This window comes from Cyanistes caeruleus, chromosome 21, assembly GCF_971803275.1.
Source record: "Cyanistes caeruleus chromosome 21, bCyaCae1.hap1.1, whole genome shotgun sequence".
Taxonomy (NCBI): domain Eukaryota; kingdom Metazoa; phylum Chordata; class Aves; order Passeriformes; family Paridae; genus Cyanistes; species Cyanistes caeruleus.
Window position 1 is genome coordinate 4,061,715 of NC_141721.1, and position 19,856 is coordinate 4,081,570.

At 46.5% G+C, this 19,856-nt stretch overlaps 1 protein-coding gene across 14 annotated transcripts in view; it reads right to left on the reverse strand.

Moving 5' to 3' along the window:
• Positions 1 to 19,856, reverse strand: part of AP2B1 (adaptor related protein complex 2 subunit beta 1) — a 74,976-nt gene that overhangs the window by 29,074 nt on the left and 26,046 nt on the right. For all 14 annotated transcript variants that reach the window (XM_086859890.1, XM_086859884.1, XM_086859889.1 and 11 more), the window contains 6 exons: positions 18,264 to 18,359; positions 13,809 to 13,924; positions 12,605 to 12,770; positions 12,020 to 12,118; positions 8,947 to 9,206; positions 4,848 to 5,040 (listed from right to left, as the gene is read on the reverse strand). In XM_086859890.1, coding sequence (XP_086716016.1) covers positions 4,848 to 5,040; positions 8,947 to 9,206; positions 12,020 to 12,118; positions 12,605 to 12,770; positions 13,809 to 13,924; positions 18,264 to 18,359 — 930 coding nt within the window. The remainder of the gene's footprint in view (positions 1 to 4,847; positions 5,041 to 8,946; positions 9,207 to 12,019; positions 12,119 to 12,604; positions 12,771 to 13,808; positions 13,925 to 18,263; positions 18,360 to 19,856) is intronic.

Below are 19,856 nucleotides of genomic sequence, written 5' to 3' on the forward strand. Positions count from 1 at the left end.
GGGCTGCTGGCAGCCCCCTTGATGCTGCAGGACAGACCATGCATGGCTGGCAGGGATGTCACTGCAGACACCACTGTGCCTCACACAGAGGTGTTTCAGTGCCTTGTTTGCTGCCTATTTTGTGTCTGCACACCAAGCCAGGAGTGCAGAGCACAAGGGCTGCTCTCCAAACCAGGGACAGCTGTGCCAAGGCTGCTGCAGGACAGGTCACACTGCCAGGACCGTGGGCACTGCACTTGCTGCTAATGCTTTGCCCTGCTGAGCCATCTCCATCAGCAAGCAAAACTGAGTCCTAACCATTTTTGTCCTCCAAAATGTAAAAAAACGAGCAGCTCCCAAAGATCTGGCAGTCCTATGACTGCTGCCAACAGCTTGGAATCAGATATGAATGAGTGACCCACCAAAATAGCTCCTTTTCCACACCAGCCCTGCCCTAGCAATGGATTTGTGTCTTTTGTCAAAAATCTTAACAGATTCCTTCGTAGCACATCAAACCTCCAGAGCCCAAATGAAAGAAGTCACTCAGCTCCTTGTCAAAGGCTGGAGGAGCACTCAGGGAAAGCATCACAGCCACTGCATAAATGGATGTTGGGGCTGACCTGGCACAGCCACTCTCACATTGTAGCTCCAGGAAAAGGTAAATGAAGCAACTTTCCTAAGATTATACACAGCAAATCACTTGCAGAGCCAGGAGAGGAACGTGGCACCCCAGAGCAGACTGAAGATCACTTTGGGGCTTTTTTCATAGAACATTGGCGAGTCCCTAATCAAGCCCAACACTCCAGGGTGTTGCCCATTGAGGCCAGACTTTGAATTCTCCACTTGAAAGCAGCCAGAGAGGGAGGCAGGAACACCAGCAGCCCCTGCTCACAGCCTTGTGGATGAGGCAGGCACTTCAGCCTGCTGGAATAGGGGTTTCCTCCCAGGAAAGGTGAGCCTGTGGTGCCTGGAGCTCAGGGTGAGCTCCCACCCTCCATCCCACTGCAGTGATGGGACACTGCCCTGAATCGTGTGGAACAGACCCTTGGGGTCTTGGGATCAGACTCCCCTAAATCCAGCCAGGTTACACAGAAGGGCACAGCCCCACCTGGAACAGCCCAAAGCAGTCCAGGCATTACAGAAAACTGTGGATATTCAGTGTTTATCAAACAGCTTTTCAGTTCAGGACATAAATCAACCTGACCAGCTGCCAGTCTCGAATCAATAATATTCTTGTAGATGAGTGGCTAGAGTATTAAATAAAATCCTTACATAACAGACAATCCAAGCCTGTCCACTCCTGCAGATTTACTGCTCTGCCCCCGGGTTTCAAGCCAGCCTTGCTGGCTCCTGGCCATAGTGCCCTGCTCCCATAAAATGCAGGGGCTCCCAGGGAGCTCTGTGTGCCCACACTGCTCTGATGCTCCGTGCATTTGCAGAACAAATCAACACACAAAAAGGTTTCAAGGCAAAAATAGCATGTCAGTACAGACAGATATCCTGCAAAGCACTTCACCATTGCACAGGAGCTGGGAGAGTGACTGTAACCTGCAGGAAATTCAGCTAGTTGAGGGGAAAAAAGCATCAAGCTCCAGCTCTTGGGATGAACAGCTCTGTCAGAGCTGCAGCAGCAATCTGCTCTCACACAGGTTTTGTTTCTCCCCCATTAGTGACTTTACACTGTGGAGCTGGAGATCCCAAATAGTTTTGTAAAGTGGGCTTAGTTGCTTTACACTTTTATAGAAAAAGAAAATTGAGCAGAGAGGAACAAGATCTGCCCATGGTGGCAAACAGTGCCACAATCCATTCCCTAGAAAATAGCTCTCCAAAAGTCCTACAGCAATTCTGCACTGCTTACAAGCAATGCTCTTGTACCAAAGATCCTTTTCCTCCCCTCTTTAATTGTTAACACATGCTCAGCATCTGTGTATGCATGTTACATTTAAAACCAATTACAGAACTCGCTGTGGAGATAAAATAAAATTTACTCGCTAAAGAAATTAACCTCGCAAGCAGCTGGAGCCTCACTGGTCATGAGTAAAAATATCTGGCAATGCTAAGGACAATTCAAACCAACAGTATTGATTTGGTGTTTGTGCAGTTTTACACCACTCAGTCTTTATTTAAATGCCTGGAAGAAAAATAAAACCCCACAGTTTAAGAAATAGAAATGCAGAATGGCATTTTCCATGGGAGTTAATGCTGCTGTTGGTCTTTCTGGGTTAGTCCCATTGGGACTTTCACTACAAGAACATCCCTGTGATGAGACACCCCCTCCAAGACCCAGAAGAGGGGGTCAACAGATGTCACTGAGTGGGTGTGACAAACTGGCTGAGACCCTGCCAGCAGCCTCTTGCAGACCTCCAGCTGCCTTTGAGGCACTCACAGAGTGTGCAGCCTCAGTCTGCCCAACAAAGCGGGGGAAGAAATGCTTTAAAAAACACTTAAAGGGTAACAGAAAGAGAAATTTCAAAGCAGAACAATTCAGGCATTGCTGGCCCCCAGGTGTTTTTGATCCCTGGCCAAGGGTGAAAAGCTCAGCCCTTCTTCAAGGGGCACACTGGGATGTGTCTCACCTCCTTCCCACACACGGAAATCAGGCCTGTGGGATCTGCAGTTTGAGACTGATTTTGGCACGGTACAAATGTGGTTTAATGTTTGAGAACCAAATACCAATCCTCTTGGCAAGCTCTGCAGCCCAGGACACCTCCCAGCAATTTGGGTAATACCAGGTTAGGGTTAACCCAGCTTGAGACTGGTGAAACACATGCCCACAGCGACAAACACACAGATCACATTCACTCACTACTTAAGCTTATTATCCTAGACTCATTTAGGCTGGAAAAGACCTCCACAGCATTCCACCAGCACTGCCAAGGCCACCACTAAACCCTGTCCCCAGGTGCCACATCTGCACCATTTTTAAGTGAGCCCACCACTCCCCTAGTGCCCATTCCACTGCTTGAAAACCCTTTTGGTGAAGACAGATTTCCCAATATTCAGTTTAAACCTCCCTTGGCACAAGCTGAGGCCATTCCCTCTTATCCTGCCACTTGTTACCTGAGAAATAAGACTGACTAAGGGAAGGAAAAGCTGGAGTTTTGATAGAACAGCCCTCCAACAGAAAATATCCACCTTCAAAAACCACACCAGGATTCAGATTTTTTTTTTTTTAGTGCTTCCTCATCTACTCAGCTGAGAGAGAGCTGGCCATGCAGCCCCAGGCACAGCTACTCCCCATCCAGACAGATCATTTTGTCAGATCACACTCCATAACCCCACTGACGTACTTAAGGCTTGAGAAAAATATTAAGTAAAAGCCTGCTACCATTTCAACTAACAGCTGCACCAGCAGAGCAGGTCACTACATTAAGCCCATTAATGCCAGCTGTGAGCCAGCTCCTCTCCCAAAACCAAGTTCTAGCTCTACTGTGTCCATTTATTTGTGTGACACTAACAAGGAACAAAGGGTTGCTGTGAGAGGCCTGGAAGGCAGCAGAGAGGAATTTAAGTGCAAACCATCCTGTGGCATCACAGGCAGCACCACCTCCTGCAATGCCTTAATTCCCAGTTTTAGAGGCAGGACTTGCAGGGCAGGGAAAGGCTGCACAGGTCACTGCTCTGGGCTCGCTGCCTGCTTTCCCAGCAAGTCCAGCTTGACCATTTTGCTAATCCCCAGCAAGAGCAGTGTCCCTGCTAACCAAACACCTCTGGTTAGAGAGTACAGAGCATACAGCACCTGTGCCCTCTGGGAGTGCCAGTGCCATTAAGGGCCAGATTGTTTCCAGCTCATTAGGCCATGAAGCACTGGAGCTAGAAATGTGTTTGACATTTGCTTTAGTAAGCTTAAAAAATATATATATATATTTGACTAATAAGGATTTGTTGAATTGGGGTTCATCCAGCTGCCTCCTACCTCTGTTATTCAGAGCTTGACACAACTGAAAGTGCACCTGAACCAGGCAGAGATAATCCAGCCCAACTTCAAAGCAAGACAAACCCACTCCAAGTCTGAAAAACACCCAGCTGTATCCCCTGGAGAAGTCTTACTTGATTTACATGGTGCAGATAAACCTAGGAGAGCTTCTTCCCCCTGTGGGGAAGCCAGCAGGGAGCTGGGTGTCTGTGTGCTGTGCTCCCTGCCTTGGGCACAGTGCCCAGGCTGACCCTTACAGTCAGCAATCCTCATTGCCAGGCTGCCACCAGCCTAAAACCACAGAACCGACCTCTTCCCTGCTGCTGGCTCCCTGCTAAGTGATTTTCTCATTGCAGCTCATGCCCAGCTCCCTCCCCTGAGCAGAGGGGAGGTGTGATTGCTCCCACTGGAGCCTGACCCTGTTAGTGCCAGGGCAGGTACCTTGTGAGCAGCTCTGGCACAGGGAGGACTGCACAGAGAGCTCCCTCTTGACCTCACTGCAATTAAAATGTCACCCATATTAAACCATGGCACGCTCTGGAGAATACACAAATGGGATGACACAGGGTTACAGCCTGAGAGCACTGAAATTCAGGAGGGCTGGGAATTGGGTGGAATAAATGCCTTCTTGAAAGGGAGCCTGATTCAAACAGAAAGCAGCGAAACACTTTTACATCCTTAAAGCAACTTTTTGGTTTTCTTCTACAGACAGAAAAAGCACAGGACAAATATATCCACTGACCATGGGGATTCTACAGCATGCATTCATTGTAGAGCATGAAAAGCCTGCTGAAAGTTGGTACAATAACTCTGGTTAAATCCTCCTGGAGTTTCAGGACTCAGCACCGGGAGCTCGGCTCACTGAGCATTAAAAGCACAAACGATCAAGGCTTTGCAGAGATAAGCACAGCTCCAATTATCTCCCATCAGCTAAAGAGGATATGCTGCTTACCAAGCTGTCCAGCCCTCCTCCCAGGAGGTCCACAGCACCAATCTGCATGGGGGACACTTGGGGCACATTCACGGTGGGCCCCAGGTCCAGGTTGAGGAGGTCCCCCAGGAGGTCACCCTGGAAAGGGATGACCTGTGTCTGCTCCAGGTTTGTGGTGGTCGTGGTGCCCACGGGGCTGTCACCAGCATCAGGGCTGTGGGGGGAGAACAAGAAGCAGAAAAGACAAGTATCAGTCACCTCTGGTGTCCAGTTCCAGGTTCCCAGCATGGGGAAACACAGCAGGAGGTGGCTCAGCAGCAGAAGCCAGGCAAAAGGTGGTCCTAGCAGCTGCCGTGGCCTCTGCTCTGCAGCAGGCAGGGTTATGGAATGTGGCTCTTCACCACTTTGAGCACAAAGGTTTTCCCTTCATTGTATGTGGTTTTCAGCCCAGCAAGGGGAATCTTGCAAGGGGTGAATCCTACCCACCCCGAGGATCAGAGACCCCCTCTAAAACAGAGAGCCTTGGGTATCACATGGGCTACAGAACTGAATATAAGCATTTCCTACCTCAGAATAAACCAACAGAGATGATTTTGCCTGAGAATTACATGAAAACACAGGGAAAAATAAATAATCCAGATCTTCTCAGAGATCTAACACCGATAAAACACTTGAGCCCTTACTCTGGCCAGTGCAAACTCTGCCACTTCCCTCAGATCTAGATTAATCACCTTCTCCTGACCAGCAACAAAGTCCATCAGTCTTTCCTAATTGAAAAACTCAATCTAAAATTGATTCCTCCCTTCTATCAATAATTTCCTTTCCTCTGAGTTAGCAGGCATGCTAATTACTAGTCTAGAAACACTCATTGTACAGCTTCCAAAATTTATCATCATATGCAGTCTGGCTACTTTTTATATCTTTTATATTCACTTGTCACTGAATTTGATAACAAGGAGAGGGTAAAAAAATAACTGTAGCTCCTGGAAAAGTCACTACAATGTATTTATTCTTTAAATCCAGAAATGCTCATATTTTAGATAATTAAAATCCATTTTATATCCTGTTTCCAGCAGTAACTGATAAAATGATTTCTAGCTAACGTTACTGCAGCCAGCAGGTAAGTGCACACAATTGCTGTGGGAATTAGTGTCCTGACAAGGTGTTTAACCCTGGGGCTGTTCTGCAAGCACTGCAGCTTCTGATTTTGAGTAGCCAAAATTCTCTTATCCTTATTCAGCTATTGAGAGGAAAGATTCAGTGACAGAGTATAAGCTGCTCCCAATCCCAGTGCCAGGAGGAAAAGATGGAGCACGAGGAGTGCAGGATGAATAAGTTACCAGGCAGCAGCAGAAAGGCTTGAAAGCTTCTTTGCATTAAAAGCTTTAGAGCCCCAATAGCACTAATATTAGCTGTCCTTTCTGCTGCTGCCTTCAGCAGGGAGAGTGCTGAGTGTGCTGAAGTGCTCACTGAAGCATTCCTGAGGAGAGGTGGTGACTGTGATCCACTCCCACCCCCAGCCTGGGAACAGGAACAGCCTCTCTGAGAGAGGCACATCACAAACCACTCGGTTCCTTCCCAGGATATAATCCCTCTAACACTCCACCCCTTCAACACTTACTCATCCTTCTCCTGATGGAGACACAGAAATCCCTCTGTGTCTTGTGTAACTGCTGCTGCCCCAAAGCCCAGTAAAATTAGGAAAATACAAAGCTCAGTTGGTTTGTTTGCAAAAAGCAAAACCTCAGACTTCCATTTGTAAAAAAATTTTTAAAAGAGATTCCTAGAAACAACTTTGCATTTTCTTTGAAAGAAAACAGATTCCTAAAGAACATGTGGGTTAAAAAGGGCAAGAAGCCTTGACACAAGCTTTCCCCCTTACAGTCTTGGGTTTGGCCTTGGGAACTGGAGATTTGGCCCTGTGAGTTCAGTCTCCAGCAGTTCCCAGATGTTGGAGTCACAAGGGATGCACAGCCTGAGCCAGAATAAAAAATCTCCTGCAGCCACTTGTGAAACAGGGAAATAGAGACTCCTGCCCAAGTCCACCCCGACTTGCTTCTCCCAGAAGCCCTGTTAATATCTTCCCAAATTTCCCAGCTGATTTATGGATGAGCAGGGGTGGTAGGAGCCACCACACGAGGAAACACTGCCAAGCCATCAGATTTCTCCCCCACCCTCAGGATACATCTGCAGCTCTGTGACACTTGGTTGAAGAAAGAGGCAGGAACATTTCACCATCTGTGAGCTGTTCAATGGGTCTTCCCATCAGCTGAGAGCTGCAAGAAACCTGCCCTACAGTGCTCTGAATGGAAAAGAAATGAATCAAAATGCCATCATGTAGTTCTGCCAGCCAGAACTCCTCCTGGGTTTATACCCAGGGAAGCATCACTCAAGGCAGTGCTGCCTTGATCCTCTTAAACCACATTCACTGTGGGCATCTCTCCATTCCCATCTCACAGTGCCATCAGTCTCCACCACAAGGATCAGCCACCAGAATGGTCACTGGAGTGCAGGAGCTGTACAGAAAATCACCTCACCTCACTGTTAGGACTTATCCTTCACTGGACACCCTTAACTTGTCTTAAACTGATGCGGAAAACCTCCACAATGAGGCCTCTTGAGGTGAGCTCCCATCAGAGAACCCTGCTGTGCCATTAAACTAAGCCCACCCATTTTAAAACTTATCCCTGCATCAGTGTGATCAGTGTGCAGCACACTCTGCTGAGCATCCCTCACAGCCCAGCTTGCACTGCTGACTGAGGCCTGGAGGTTTGTTTTTGGGGGGTTTTTCAAGCAGTGGTTCTGCCAAAATCAGAAAATACTTAAGGTCATCAGACTGAGCATGGGCAATGAGAGTCAAAGCACACAGACACTACATGTAAGAAGATAATCAACTGCTCCTTCAAAAAGCTGAATTTTCTGAGTTAAATCCCCTAAAATGCTATTTGCTGTAATGACCTGGAACAACAGTGTATGGGAAGGCTGGTAACAGCAAAAACCAGCTCATTCTGAGACAAATCTTTAATTAGGAGAGGTAGGAAACTGGCCACCGCTTTTCCTAACTGGTACATTTGTACTTGCTGATTCTGGGTCAGCGCAGCCAGACTCGATTTCATAGGCAGGGAGAAAACAACTCAGCTTCCCAAAGCCAGCCACCACAGAAATAGCTTTAGCTGCTAAGAATAGCAGAGAAGTGGTGTCAGAAAATAGAAAAGAAGCAGCATCGCACACTGATTTATCAGTGCAACAGCAAAAAATAGCACTCCAAATGTCACTTTGGGAATATTATTAAGAGGTAAGCCTGGCTACTCTGCCTCTTGCTGCAAAATACACTCATTTTTGTAATTAATACCACTAGTGCAAATAGCAAACTGTTCACCTGAAGGAGGGACCATGGGAACAGGCCCAACAGCAACACAGCCTCAGCTGGGGCTGAGGCACTGCCTGCTCTTGCAGAGCTGCTGGAATTGTCATCCCAGGGAGGCACTGAAGCACCAGGCAATGAGCCAAAGCATCTCCCCCACCTCACAGAGGTCAGACAGACCATGTCAGCATGCCCATCTTCTTTTGAGCCCTAACAGTGATGGCTTTTGCACTTCCCTTGCTTTACAGGCACCAAGTGAGAAAGGGAGTTTTACCAATCCTTCTCCTTTTCGTGTTCCAGCAGTGAAAGATCCCTGTGCTTGCCTGTTCCATGGAAGTGATACTGCAAACCAGGGGACAGGCTCATAAAGCTGAGCTGCTGCTGAAGCAAAGCTCCTGCAAAATCATCTTCTGAAAGATGCCTGTTCTCAACTCTAGTCCTCCTTGCACCAGTCATCCAAAGCTTCTGCTTTTCTACTCAAATTCATGTCAAGAGCACTTATAACCAATGTCTTCTCAAAAAACATCATAGCTTCTCCTCACACAGGAACTTTGACACTTCCTGTGTCTTCTGACCCAGCAATTTGGACACTCCACACCCAGAATCACATTCTGCTTGTAATGGCTCCATGAATGACCTGCAAACTATCAATAAAATCCCACCAGGATGTTCTAAAAGATCTTGGCATCTTTTGGACTGTTTTCTAAAAAGAAACAGCCAACCCTGCCCGTGATCCCCAGGGCTGCCTGAGCTCACCTCCCATGGTGGATTGGCAGGTGCTTGCGGTGGATGCCGTGGCTCCCCTCCACAAAAGCGTTGGGTGGTTTGTGGTACACGGAAGCCAGAGACCCAATGTGGCAGATCAGCTCATCCAGCAGGGTTGGCTCAATCAGATCAGTCTCCTCAGAAATCAGTGGCTTTTCTGAGAGCACCACCTCCTTGGCAGTCACTGGATCCGTGGAAAGAAGGCGCCAGTAGATGTAGCCACGATCCCGCAGGTCTGGGTTGTCAGAATCCTGAGACAAAGCAATGCATCACTCAAGGGTCTGAGGTGAACCAATGCCTGTAATCACTTTATTCTTCCAGCAGTGATTCTGCTGGATTAAAAACCCCCAACCAACCAGCAGCCACTAATTTCAAAATGATGTTACAAGCTGCTTGTTGAGATGAACATCTTAAAATTAAAAATAAGAACCGAGAACAAATCTGGCTTCCTGCTCAGATGTTCAGGGAGGAAAAAGCCCGGGATTTACACCCCACAACTGCCCCAAACCACTGAACTGCCAACTGCTTTCCAAACTTTCCTGCCACTAAGTGCTAGGAGAAGTCCAGAGAAAAGAAAATGAATGGCAATGAGTGTTACACACTAAGAGCAGACACACAATGCTGCATAATGATCCAAGATTCCTGGAAATATGACTTAGCCAAGGGCACTGCTGGACAAAAAAGATGCTGCAGAGCCACATCTTAATAAGCCATATTCTTCATAGCAAAGGAGATCTTATTTATCCTGCCTTTTAGTTATCTAATGAAGTATGGAGAGATGCTAATGATACACACTCTTAGGGTACTTCAGCACTTCTCCAGCTGTCAATAATACCCTTGTTTTACTGCAGATACTTTTGCCTCTGCATGAAGTGCTAATTATTTCTCTCATCTTTGAGCAGCTCTGCCCAGAGCAGCAAAGTGAGTGGGAATGGTTTGCTGAATAATGTTCTAGGGAGAGGGAGGTGTTGTGGTTTTATGTTGTAGTGAACTGTTCATGGAAACAAGAGCTTGGATTTTTAATCCTCACATCAGCAGAATAACAGGATAAATGTTTCAGGTTTTTTCCCCCCTGATAAAATTCCAGCAAAATATTGTACACCTCACCAGCCTTCCTCTTGGCATTTATTTTTCTACTCTGTGCTCTCATTGCTGCTGCCCTGTTAGAACCTGCATCTGCCATCTGCCTCAAGACATTCTCAAACCTCTTCTTGGAATGAGACTGAGCTCAGCTCACTTTGCTTGTAAGGTCCTAAATTAATCTCTCTGTTGTCTCACACATTATCTCTGCAGAGCTGGCTCTGTTTGATGGTAGAATTGTGGACTCTTTACACCCTTAACAATCCCTCCCAGACTCTGCACTCAGGATCAGGCAGGGTTTCTGCAAGGGCACACATGAAAGGCCACACTCTCCTACTTGCAGGCACCTCCAGATTCAAGGCTGTTTCTTCTCACAGCCAAAAAAAAAAAATCACTGGAAATGGGTAAACCTACTGAAACAAGAGGCTTAAATCTCTTCCAGTTTCTCTCCCAATTCTTCCCTTTCCAGGGTCTGCATGCACATGTGTGGAGCAACACCAGTGAACCCTGGCTAGCTCAGCTCCCCACCCATGCAACAGCAATGGAGATGCAGAGGTCTGAGACCTCAATTCCTGTGTTTCTTCCAGCTCCAGCTGCTCCACTGCTATTTTTACCATATTTTTATTCAGTGGATGAAGCTGGCACCTGCTACAACCACACCTGCAGTCTGTGCAGCTGTGCAGACAAGCCCAGAGACACTCAAAGTGCAACAATACCTAAGCTGGGGAAAGAAACACACATGTAATTATTCTCCCACTCAAGTGAAAAACACCATCTCTACCTAGAAATCAGATCCTGAAGCACAAGGTTTTTCAGTGTTTTACAGCCAGTTATCCTACATTGACTTATTATTCACATAAAATACAAAAAGCCAGACTGAATCAACATTTGTGACAAACAGAGAAAAAAAAAACTAGACGCCTGCTATATTCCAAGGGTGCCATTAAATGTTCTGTGACTCAGCACAGTGGGTTTTAGCACTTAGTACCTTTCTTCTGTTGGCTCAGGCAAACAGCTTGCCCTTGGCCCACTCCTTGCTGAAGAGCAGCTCAGATATCCTACCTAATAGCAGGTTTTGAAGCAAGAAAAGCAGGTCATGGGTTTGTTGCTGCTGACCAGTGCAGTCCCCCAAAGGAATGAATAAAAGGTTTGAGTGCAGTAAGTCCACAGCCGTGATTTCTTGCAGCAAAGAGGATGAAAAAGGCCAGCTGATGATTGACTCCAGGTTTTCAGCTCAGAAACAATCACAGCCCATTCAGCTGGCAGACTATTTTTATCACTTGACACAGCAGGTCTGGAGAGGAGCTGCTCTTTTTGGGTACTTTACCCCAGTCATTGCAGCCAAGGAGTGTAAGAAGATCAGCTGAGCTCTTACCCACCCCTGCCACCACGACATCTCCACTTCTGTCCTCTAGAGCTACAGCAGTTGTGTCTGCCAGCTCAAGCCCAGCCTTGCCTGCAGTGATCTGAGCTCATAACTCAGCACCTCATGCATAATGAATCCATGATCTTAACCCACTGCTACAGCCTCCAGCAAAGCTGCCACATTGGTTGACAGCATCCAAGTACAAAGGAAAAACCCCAAACTTCAGTTCTTTCCTTTTCATAGGAAAAGCTGCTTAAACTTTGCTGTTCACAGAACAAAGTCTTTGCCGGGCTCTTTCCCTCTGTTACAGCTCCAGATGTTTAACTGCAAGCCACCTTCAAGGAGAAAGAATTTTGGTTTCTTGATAATTCTACACTGTCCCTAACTTTCCACTTAGTGAGTGAATGGGGAAGAAATTCAGATAAAGCAAGAGCTAAGAAGGAGAAAGCAGATTCCAGATGGCAACAGGCGTGAAGCAGCTTTTAAATGGTCTCTCTCTGGGAGAGAAGGGAACACCCTTGAATCCAATCTACTGCAAAGCTGCCTGGCCTGGCAGATGGGAGGCATCACACAACAGGCCAGCAGAGTGTCTGCAGGGCTCTGGATACCTTGGCTTACCTGTGTGGCCAGGCTGAGGACCTGCTGGACCAGCTCCTGTGTCTCAGAAGGCTTTTTCAAGAACAGCTTCACTATTGCAGTCAGGAGGGTGAGCTGCACCTAAGAGAGGGGGGCACAGGAGAGATTAGAAATTCATCCACTCAACAATGTCTCACAAGTCTCCACATCCTCTGCTGATATAAAATACAAGACTTCAGTTTCCCCACAGCAGTACACTATTCTTTGCCAGTGAAACCCAGTATAATGAGACTCAGACTTTGTTGCTTTCACAGACAAGTCCCTGAGCAGCAGGCTGAGGTTTGTGTCATACTGTGATGAACCCTATCTAAGTTCTGGTCCCCAGTACAGCCATTCCCCCAAGAAATATGCAACCTCTGGAATCCCCTCCAGTTCTGTCTTGTCCTCCCAAGAAGAGAATTTCTGAAGACACAAATAACAAAGCAAAACTGCAGATTCCCCAGAGTTTTACTTTAGCCCAATATTGAAGCTTTTATTGACAGGTATTGTCTGACCACTGCAAAAACATTTACTGTCCACCACACACTGCACAAAACACTACAGATAAAATGTACATTGCAACTCTACCTGAGTACTTTCATCATGGAAACCCTCCAGAAAACTCTCCAGCAGCTCATCTGCATTGTCAATTCTTTCAGCATATTCACCCACTATCCAAATCATGGCAGCTCTGGCATCTGGCTCATCCAGGGAATCCAGGTTCTCACACAGAGTGGCAATGATGCTCTCATACCTGGTTTGTCAGAGTACAGGTGGATTACTGGGGTGAACTGGATTTGTTTTACTCCATTTCTGCCCACATCATTCTGCAGAGAATCCTGTGCTGAATTAATGTCTTGTATTTCTACACAACAAGCAGCATTTTCATTCAACAGTTTTTTTTTAATTCCCAAAGCTGAGGACTGAGATCTCACGGGGTCTTTGCAGTTTAATCCATCAGCAAGACCACACAGATGTGGAGTTCAAGATAAAGCTGCCTCCCTTTCTGTTTGCTAATGGGAATATTTGATTAAACAGTTCAAATTATGAGTCTGAATCAGATCCTGCAGCCTTGCTGGAGGCTTCTAAACTGGTTGTTACACTCCCCCCAAGTCTTTACTACCACACAATATCCCACACTAATTGAGCCTCCCCTATTGCCATGTGTGGGTATCCCCACATACAGAGAATTTCTGACACTGACAGCAGAAATTGCCAGGGTAGCCTGCAGATGTCCCATATTATTTTTTAGGTGATCATGAAGTCTCTGCTGAAAAACATTGCTGTAGTTATGTGGCTGAGACAAAACCTTATTGCAGAACAAAAAGAAGCTGAGTTCTGCCCAAGCCAGAGGGAATACTCGGTGGGAAAAGCCAGCAGTGCTTTGTTCTGCACAACCTGACTGGATCTCAGACCACGGGAGCCATGAACTTTCACAGCCCTGTATGAGGGGACTTGCACACTTCATGGATTTCTAGAGGAGATTAGCAAAACCAGAATAGCCTGATGCTATAAACTTGGCCAAATTTTCTTTCTGGCATCTCCTGCAAGAGCTTTACTGGCTTTTGATCCAGGCTTCAATACAGAGTGGTGGGGAAGGAAAACCTTTCAATTCAAACTAATAACAAGCCAGGCTGACACCTCATCTAGAGCCAAGAACTGAATCCTTCCAAACTAGGAGTGAGATCACTGCTTCCAGCTTTGCTTCAGAGCCCTGGTGAGCTGAGTTCTGCTCTATTCTGATGATGGCAGCCAAGTGATTCCAGAAACACCTGAGGCTACTTCCACGCACTTGTTGGGGTACTTGCGGAAGATGTCCCTGATGACCACGATGGCCTCCTGCACCACGTAGTTGACCTTGGTCTGGATGAGGTCCAGCAGTGTGCTCACACAGCGCTCTGCAGATTGCTAGAGAGAGCAGAAAAACACCATTTAAAAAGCTGAAGAAACACCCCTGCTCCCGCAGCACACACTGAGGAACACGGCATGTGCATGAGGAAAGGCCCAGAGAGGGACAACACGAGGAACAAGAGCTAAGAACCCTGCCCAGAAATGAACAACAGGGTAACAACAGGTTGTTTGTTACAGTGGGATCACCAGCTGGCTCCAGCTCCTGTAGAAAGTATGAGAAGCAGCTGTGCCAGTAGAAAGTTGGGTCACCACATGAAAGACCTTGAGGACATCACCTACACTGCTATTTGAACCACCCTGGGGGTGAACAGGCCACTGAATGAGCTCCCTGGAGCTTCCCATGCCAGGCAATCAGAGCTGGGAAACTGCAGGGAAAGTTTCTAGCAAAGCCAGAAGGCAGGAGGAAACAGCAACTTGCTGCTCCCAGCAGCAACAGGTTCAGTATTTTTGGAGTGAGGTCACTAACAACACGTGAAATGTACAGCTAAAAATAAAAACTCAGCTGCTCCTAATGCAGCTTTCACATTAATTAGTTCAATTTACAGGCACTGCAAGATAACAAGGACTGGACACTGTCACGTTCCAGGAACCAGGAGTTAGAGGCAGATAATTCAGGGAGGTCTATTCCCAAACAGCACAGCGAGGCAGGACATCACAGGAGCAACCAACTTCAGCAGCAGAGAGTCGCAAATAAAGGCAGTGATTTGGTTATTAGCAGAGCACACATGAAGCCTCATTACACAGCTGGTGATTAATGTGGGAAGCAGACTGCTCCCGACGCTGCCTTTGGAGCACTCATAAAGGATTCAGGCTGGAGACAACACTGTAGGGCACAAACAACAGCAATGTAGGTGGATTTTTCAATTTCAGTGAGTTAACAGCTCCCTCAACTTACAGAGCACTTAAAGGCTGGGCAGGAGGAGGAGGAGTGAAATGGCATTTTAGTCACAGGAATCGGTTCTTTGACAATGGGCAAAAATTCTCAAGGACAAACCTCAAGAATTTGTGTCAGAGACTAAAACCTTCTGGCAATTTCCTGCCCTCGTGGGTATCTCACACAGGGCCTGTCAGCACAAACAGGCTGACATGAGGATCAGCCAAGGGAGGAGACACCACAAACCAACACTTGCTCTGTCTTTGCAAACTGGCAGTAAGTCATAAGGCTCTCCCCTGAAATTCACACCAAACAGAAAAAAAATCCAATATAATTGGTGTCAGAGTGAAGAGAGGCATCACATAAAAGCAGGTGATTGGTGTAATATTTTTTTTTATGATGCTTCTCACTCCTTAGCTCAGCTTTATGGGTACTATGGCACTACAGGGGCAGTGAATGGCAACCTGACCATGTTCTGCTCTGATCCCTTCTGCTCCAGAAGTCCTTGCAAGAGAGATGCTCCAGAAATTCAAATTTCACCTCTCCATCTCAATAACTTTCCTCTGATATTTTAACAAGTGACATGATGGGGGTAAATCTGTCCCACACCCATTCCACAGAATCGACAGCACCAGTCACTGCTGGCAACAAGCAGGGCAGCCCTGTCAGAGCCTACAGCTAACAGAGCTTTAAGAGCTGTACAATTCAAAGAAAAGCAAATTAAAGTTTAGTTTTCTTCTCTTTAGACACTTTGAAGCATGATTTTTTTTTCCAGGAAAAGCACAACATCCACTTTGAAATACACAGGAATGATTTTTAGCCAAAGAGTCCCTTGGAAAGTGAGCAGTGGTGGGCACATGCCCAGAAGAGCAGTCCCTCTAACAAAACTGATCTCAGCTCACCCCATCCCTTGTAAACACTGCCTTTTGAAGGTGGACATCCTTGGGGACAGCAGAACACTGCAAACTGATGAAAGTGTGCTGCAACTCTAACAGCTTTCAAGTTGGAGTGAGGAAGGACAAGCAACCAAAGTCAAAATTGCTTTGTTTTTCTGCAGAAACCAAATGAAAGCCCACAAGATTACTGAAGTAGCACACATCACACTCAGCCATAAGCCTCAATGATTTCTAAGAACCAGGCTGCTGGCAGAGTCTCTTGGAAACGAGACAAATATCCCTGTAAGATGGCTCCTTCTGCTTCTCCTTTGCTCCAGAGGAATTCCTGTCTTTACTGCATCCACTTCATTTCCTTTTCCCACAGGAATGGTGCTTGTTTTCCTTACAGTCAAAGCATGTCATGATGGTTTCTTGTGATGCTGCCACTGGAGCAAACCAATTCACAAGGCAGATAAGTGTAGCTACACCAGAGTTTGCTGTAGATAAACCAAATTTAACTCTCAGCTCAGCTATCAATAATCCAGCCCTATCCATGTGAAATGATGTTTTGACATCCCTCAAAACAATGTGACTGCTCAAGCCTGGGCAAAATCTTGCTACTAAGTGTGGGTGTTGGTCCCATATCCCAAACCAGCACTAGAAGCAAAGGGAAAACCACATTTGCTTTGTGGTGCACCTCTCAGCAGACAAATGTATTTCTGTCTCACTCTCCCAGGAGTGACAATTAGACAAAAGATAGGATCCCTGAAGGCAGAGCTGAGGTGCTCTGTGAATCCTCATTCATCAACAGCTCCCACTGGCTGTGTCCTGTGTCAAAAAGCAGATTTCTGAGCTTTGGAAACTTGGACAGCGATGGCTGTGAGGATGCCCTCCCATCAGTCACAACTCACAGTGTAAACAGCCTCTAGTAAACACAGATGCACTGGGGACAGGGATTAACCTAGGGATGAGGACACTGTGATGACTTGTTCAATATTTCCCCTCTTTAAATCCGGGTCTTGTCAGAGCAGGAAACTTGCTCAGCAGCATCTCCAATGGAGCAGTGCTAAAATGAAGGTTGAAATGAAATAATGGAGAGGCACAATTACAATTAGAGGGTCACTGGGGCATTATTACTAATCCTTTGCTTATCAAATTTGACTGTTGTGGTATCAGGGATGGCAAAAAATGCAGGGGAAGAGGGCAGAAAAGGGTAAAAACTTCTAAAACCACCCTGATGCTGCAGGAACACACCACCCTCCATGTGCAACTAGGACAGACACACGGGCAAATCCTAGTGGGAAAGTCCCTGCTGAAAACTGAAAGGAATTCCCAGCCTCCAGCACAGCACTGCTGCAGAAAGGGCTGTCACCAGCTCCTTTTAAACATCTCTGTGGCCCTTTTCCATGCTCAGGAGGGTTTCCTAATGTCACTGCTGTGGCTCCATCCACACAGGCTCCTGCCTGGATGCAGCATGGAAAGAGTGCTCTGGTGTTCTGAGCTGCAGACATGAAATAGAAGCAGCAGCCCCTGCTCCATGGCACCACACTTCAAATAAAGCCCCTGGCAGTGACAAACCTTTGAGAGCTGAAGGAAGGAAGGGAGAGCTGCACAAAAGGGCAGTTGATTCCCTCCAGAGGACAGAAGTTGGTGTCCCCTGTGCACAGGCTTGCAGTAGTTTAGCTGAAACAAGAGAATCCTGTGCACTGACACCACACTAAGCTAGGCATGATTAGGTTATTATTTAAATCTGCTGTCAGGCAATGCTCATGGGAACACACTTGAGCAAAAGCTAAATGAGCTCAGCTGAAATTAGAGCACTTTACGTGACATTTTGCACTCAGTCATCAGTTTACTGGAAAGTACCAACACCACAGCATAAATCTTCCCTCTCTTCACAGGATTTCTGAGCTCCTGACAGGCGTTTCAGATTCACTTACAGGGAAATTAACAGAGATATCACTAAAAAAACAATATTCTATTATGAGTACTTAAGGTGGATGGCAGAGGACATTTCAGAATTGTTTTGGATAACTGCAAAGGTTCCTGGGAACTTGTTTGCATAAGCATTGAGGCAAAAGAGAGCACACTCCAAATGCAGCCACAAGTTATATGGATTTATGTAAGTAGAGTCACTCTGTTTGTATAAATTGCATTTAAGTGCCCCAAATCTCTGCAATTCTCTGCCTTTGTGTTCTGTTTTGCTGAAATGGAGGGGAGGGATGACACAAAATGCTTCATAATACTGAGTTTCTCTGTATAATCTCTTCTTCCCCCTTCAAAAGGTCAGGCCACAGCTATTAAAGGAGTTGGATGGACAAGTGGTCATTATTCCACTAAAGCAAATGGAGTAAAATATTCCATCAAGGATGAATGATGTGCCTTACTCTGCCTGCAAGATGAGAGGAGCACCCCACCCTCCTGTGATGTCCTTACAGCTCACGTCCTGCTCAGTGGTGCTCTGCCTATAACCAGGCCACTTGAGGGCCACCACTGAAATTCCAGCAACATGGAAATGAGCTGGCAAGGCCCATCATTGTTTCTGGAGACAGGGAACCACAGAGAACCTCCAGGATGAGATACTTGCCTCCACCTTGATGGCACAGCGGCCGATGGCTCGCACGGCCTTGCGCACGAAGTCGACGTCAACCTCGGTGGCGTATTCCTTCAGCTCTGCCAGGACCTGTGGGGACACCACACCACTGTCAGCCCCTGGGGATACTCAGAGACCAGCCCACCCTCACAGCTGATGCTGCCTGGACACCAGGAGATGAGCAGGATATTCTTTCACAGCTACCACACACACCCAGCCAAACTCTGCCATCAGCCTCGCCCTCCGAAGCCCACTGGTCTGCTTACACTGCTGTGTAATCCAAACTGGTGTAGGCTGGACAGAGTCAGAACGTGGCCTGGTCTTGGTTATTTTCAATCCCTCTGAACAAGAGCTGGGGAAAAATCAGCCAAATTTAAAGGTTTCTACCCCTTCCTACACTGAAAAGACATTTGCTGCATGCAAAGCTCTCGACAACCATTTCTGATCTCTCCTTTCCTGTGCTGAGATGAACCTTTGGATCCCTGGTGAATCCAACCAGAAGATGCAGAGGAGATATGAGGACACTCTGGAACATCTATACACAGATTAATAACAGCATGAAGATACTTCCCCTTGGAAAAACTAAGATTTATTATTTTGTCTCAGTGTTTTTGCTAATTGAAACCGATGAAGGGCTAAGCCCGGGATCAGCCGGGTTCTTACAGACCTTTAACCAAAAAGCTTTGTCTTAAATCACTTAGCTTACAAAAAATTATTTCAAGAAAAGACCATATGTAATTTATATTCCCTCAGAAGCTCAATTTATTTCAGTTTCTCATGCCAAACATGATATCAGGGATTTAATCGTGATATCACAAATGGATGGTGAGGGAGAGAGGAGCAGCACAAAGCCAGACAGTCCTTTGAAAAATCTCTCATCCAAGCAAATTGCTCAGAAGAATGACAAGATAAAGAGGCCATGAAGGGCCAGACTGCAGACAGATAAATCTGCAAGGAGGAGACAGGACATCTGTGTTTTGAAGTTTTATTATTTCCTTGGATGATCTACGTTGCTCAGCACTTGGAGCAGCTGATGCTTCCCAAACACTGCCCGAGGACTGGAACCATCCTGGTGCCTTGGTCCAGGATGGGCACGGGGATGGAGAATCTCCAGCAGCAGCACAGGAGGATGTGGGTGGAAGCTGCTCTCAGGTCTCATTCCAGGACATATTCCTGCTAAAGCTTGTGTTGTTTTATGAATGTCTCCTCACAAGCAGGAGAGATTCATTCATTAGTCTACAGATCTCAAACTGCCCTCCAGACACTGCTGCCTTTCATGCAAACAGCACATATTATTGGAACATTATAAATTCAAATTGGTGTGGAGCCTACCAAGAGTAAAGAGAAAATTCTGAATATGTTCTCACAGAAACTGATTTTTAAAATATTTTCCATGCCCCCAGCACAAAGAGGGCATGAATTACCTTGCTCAGTTCCAAAAACCATCAGGAGAGAGCTGAAGGAGCTGCTTCAAAATGTCACATTAAATGAAATTGCTCTGTGACAATTAGGATAGGACAATAATAGCACTAACCAGAGGCATTAATCATTCTGCATTAGTGTTAGGCCTCATGACCAGGGATGCAC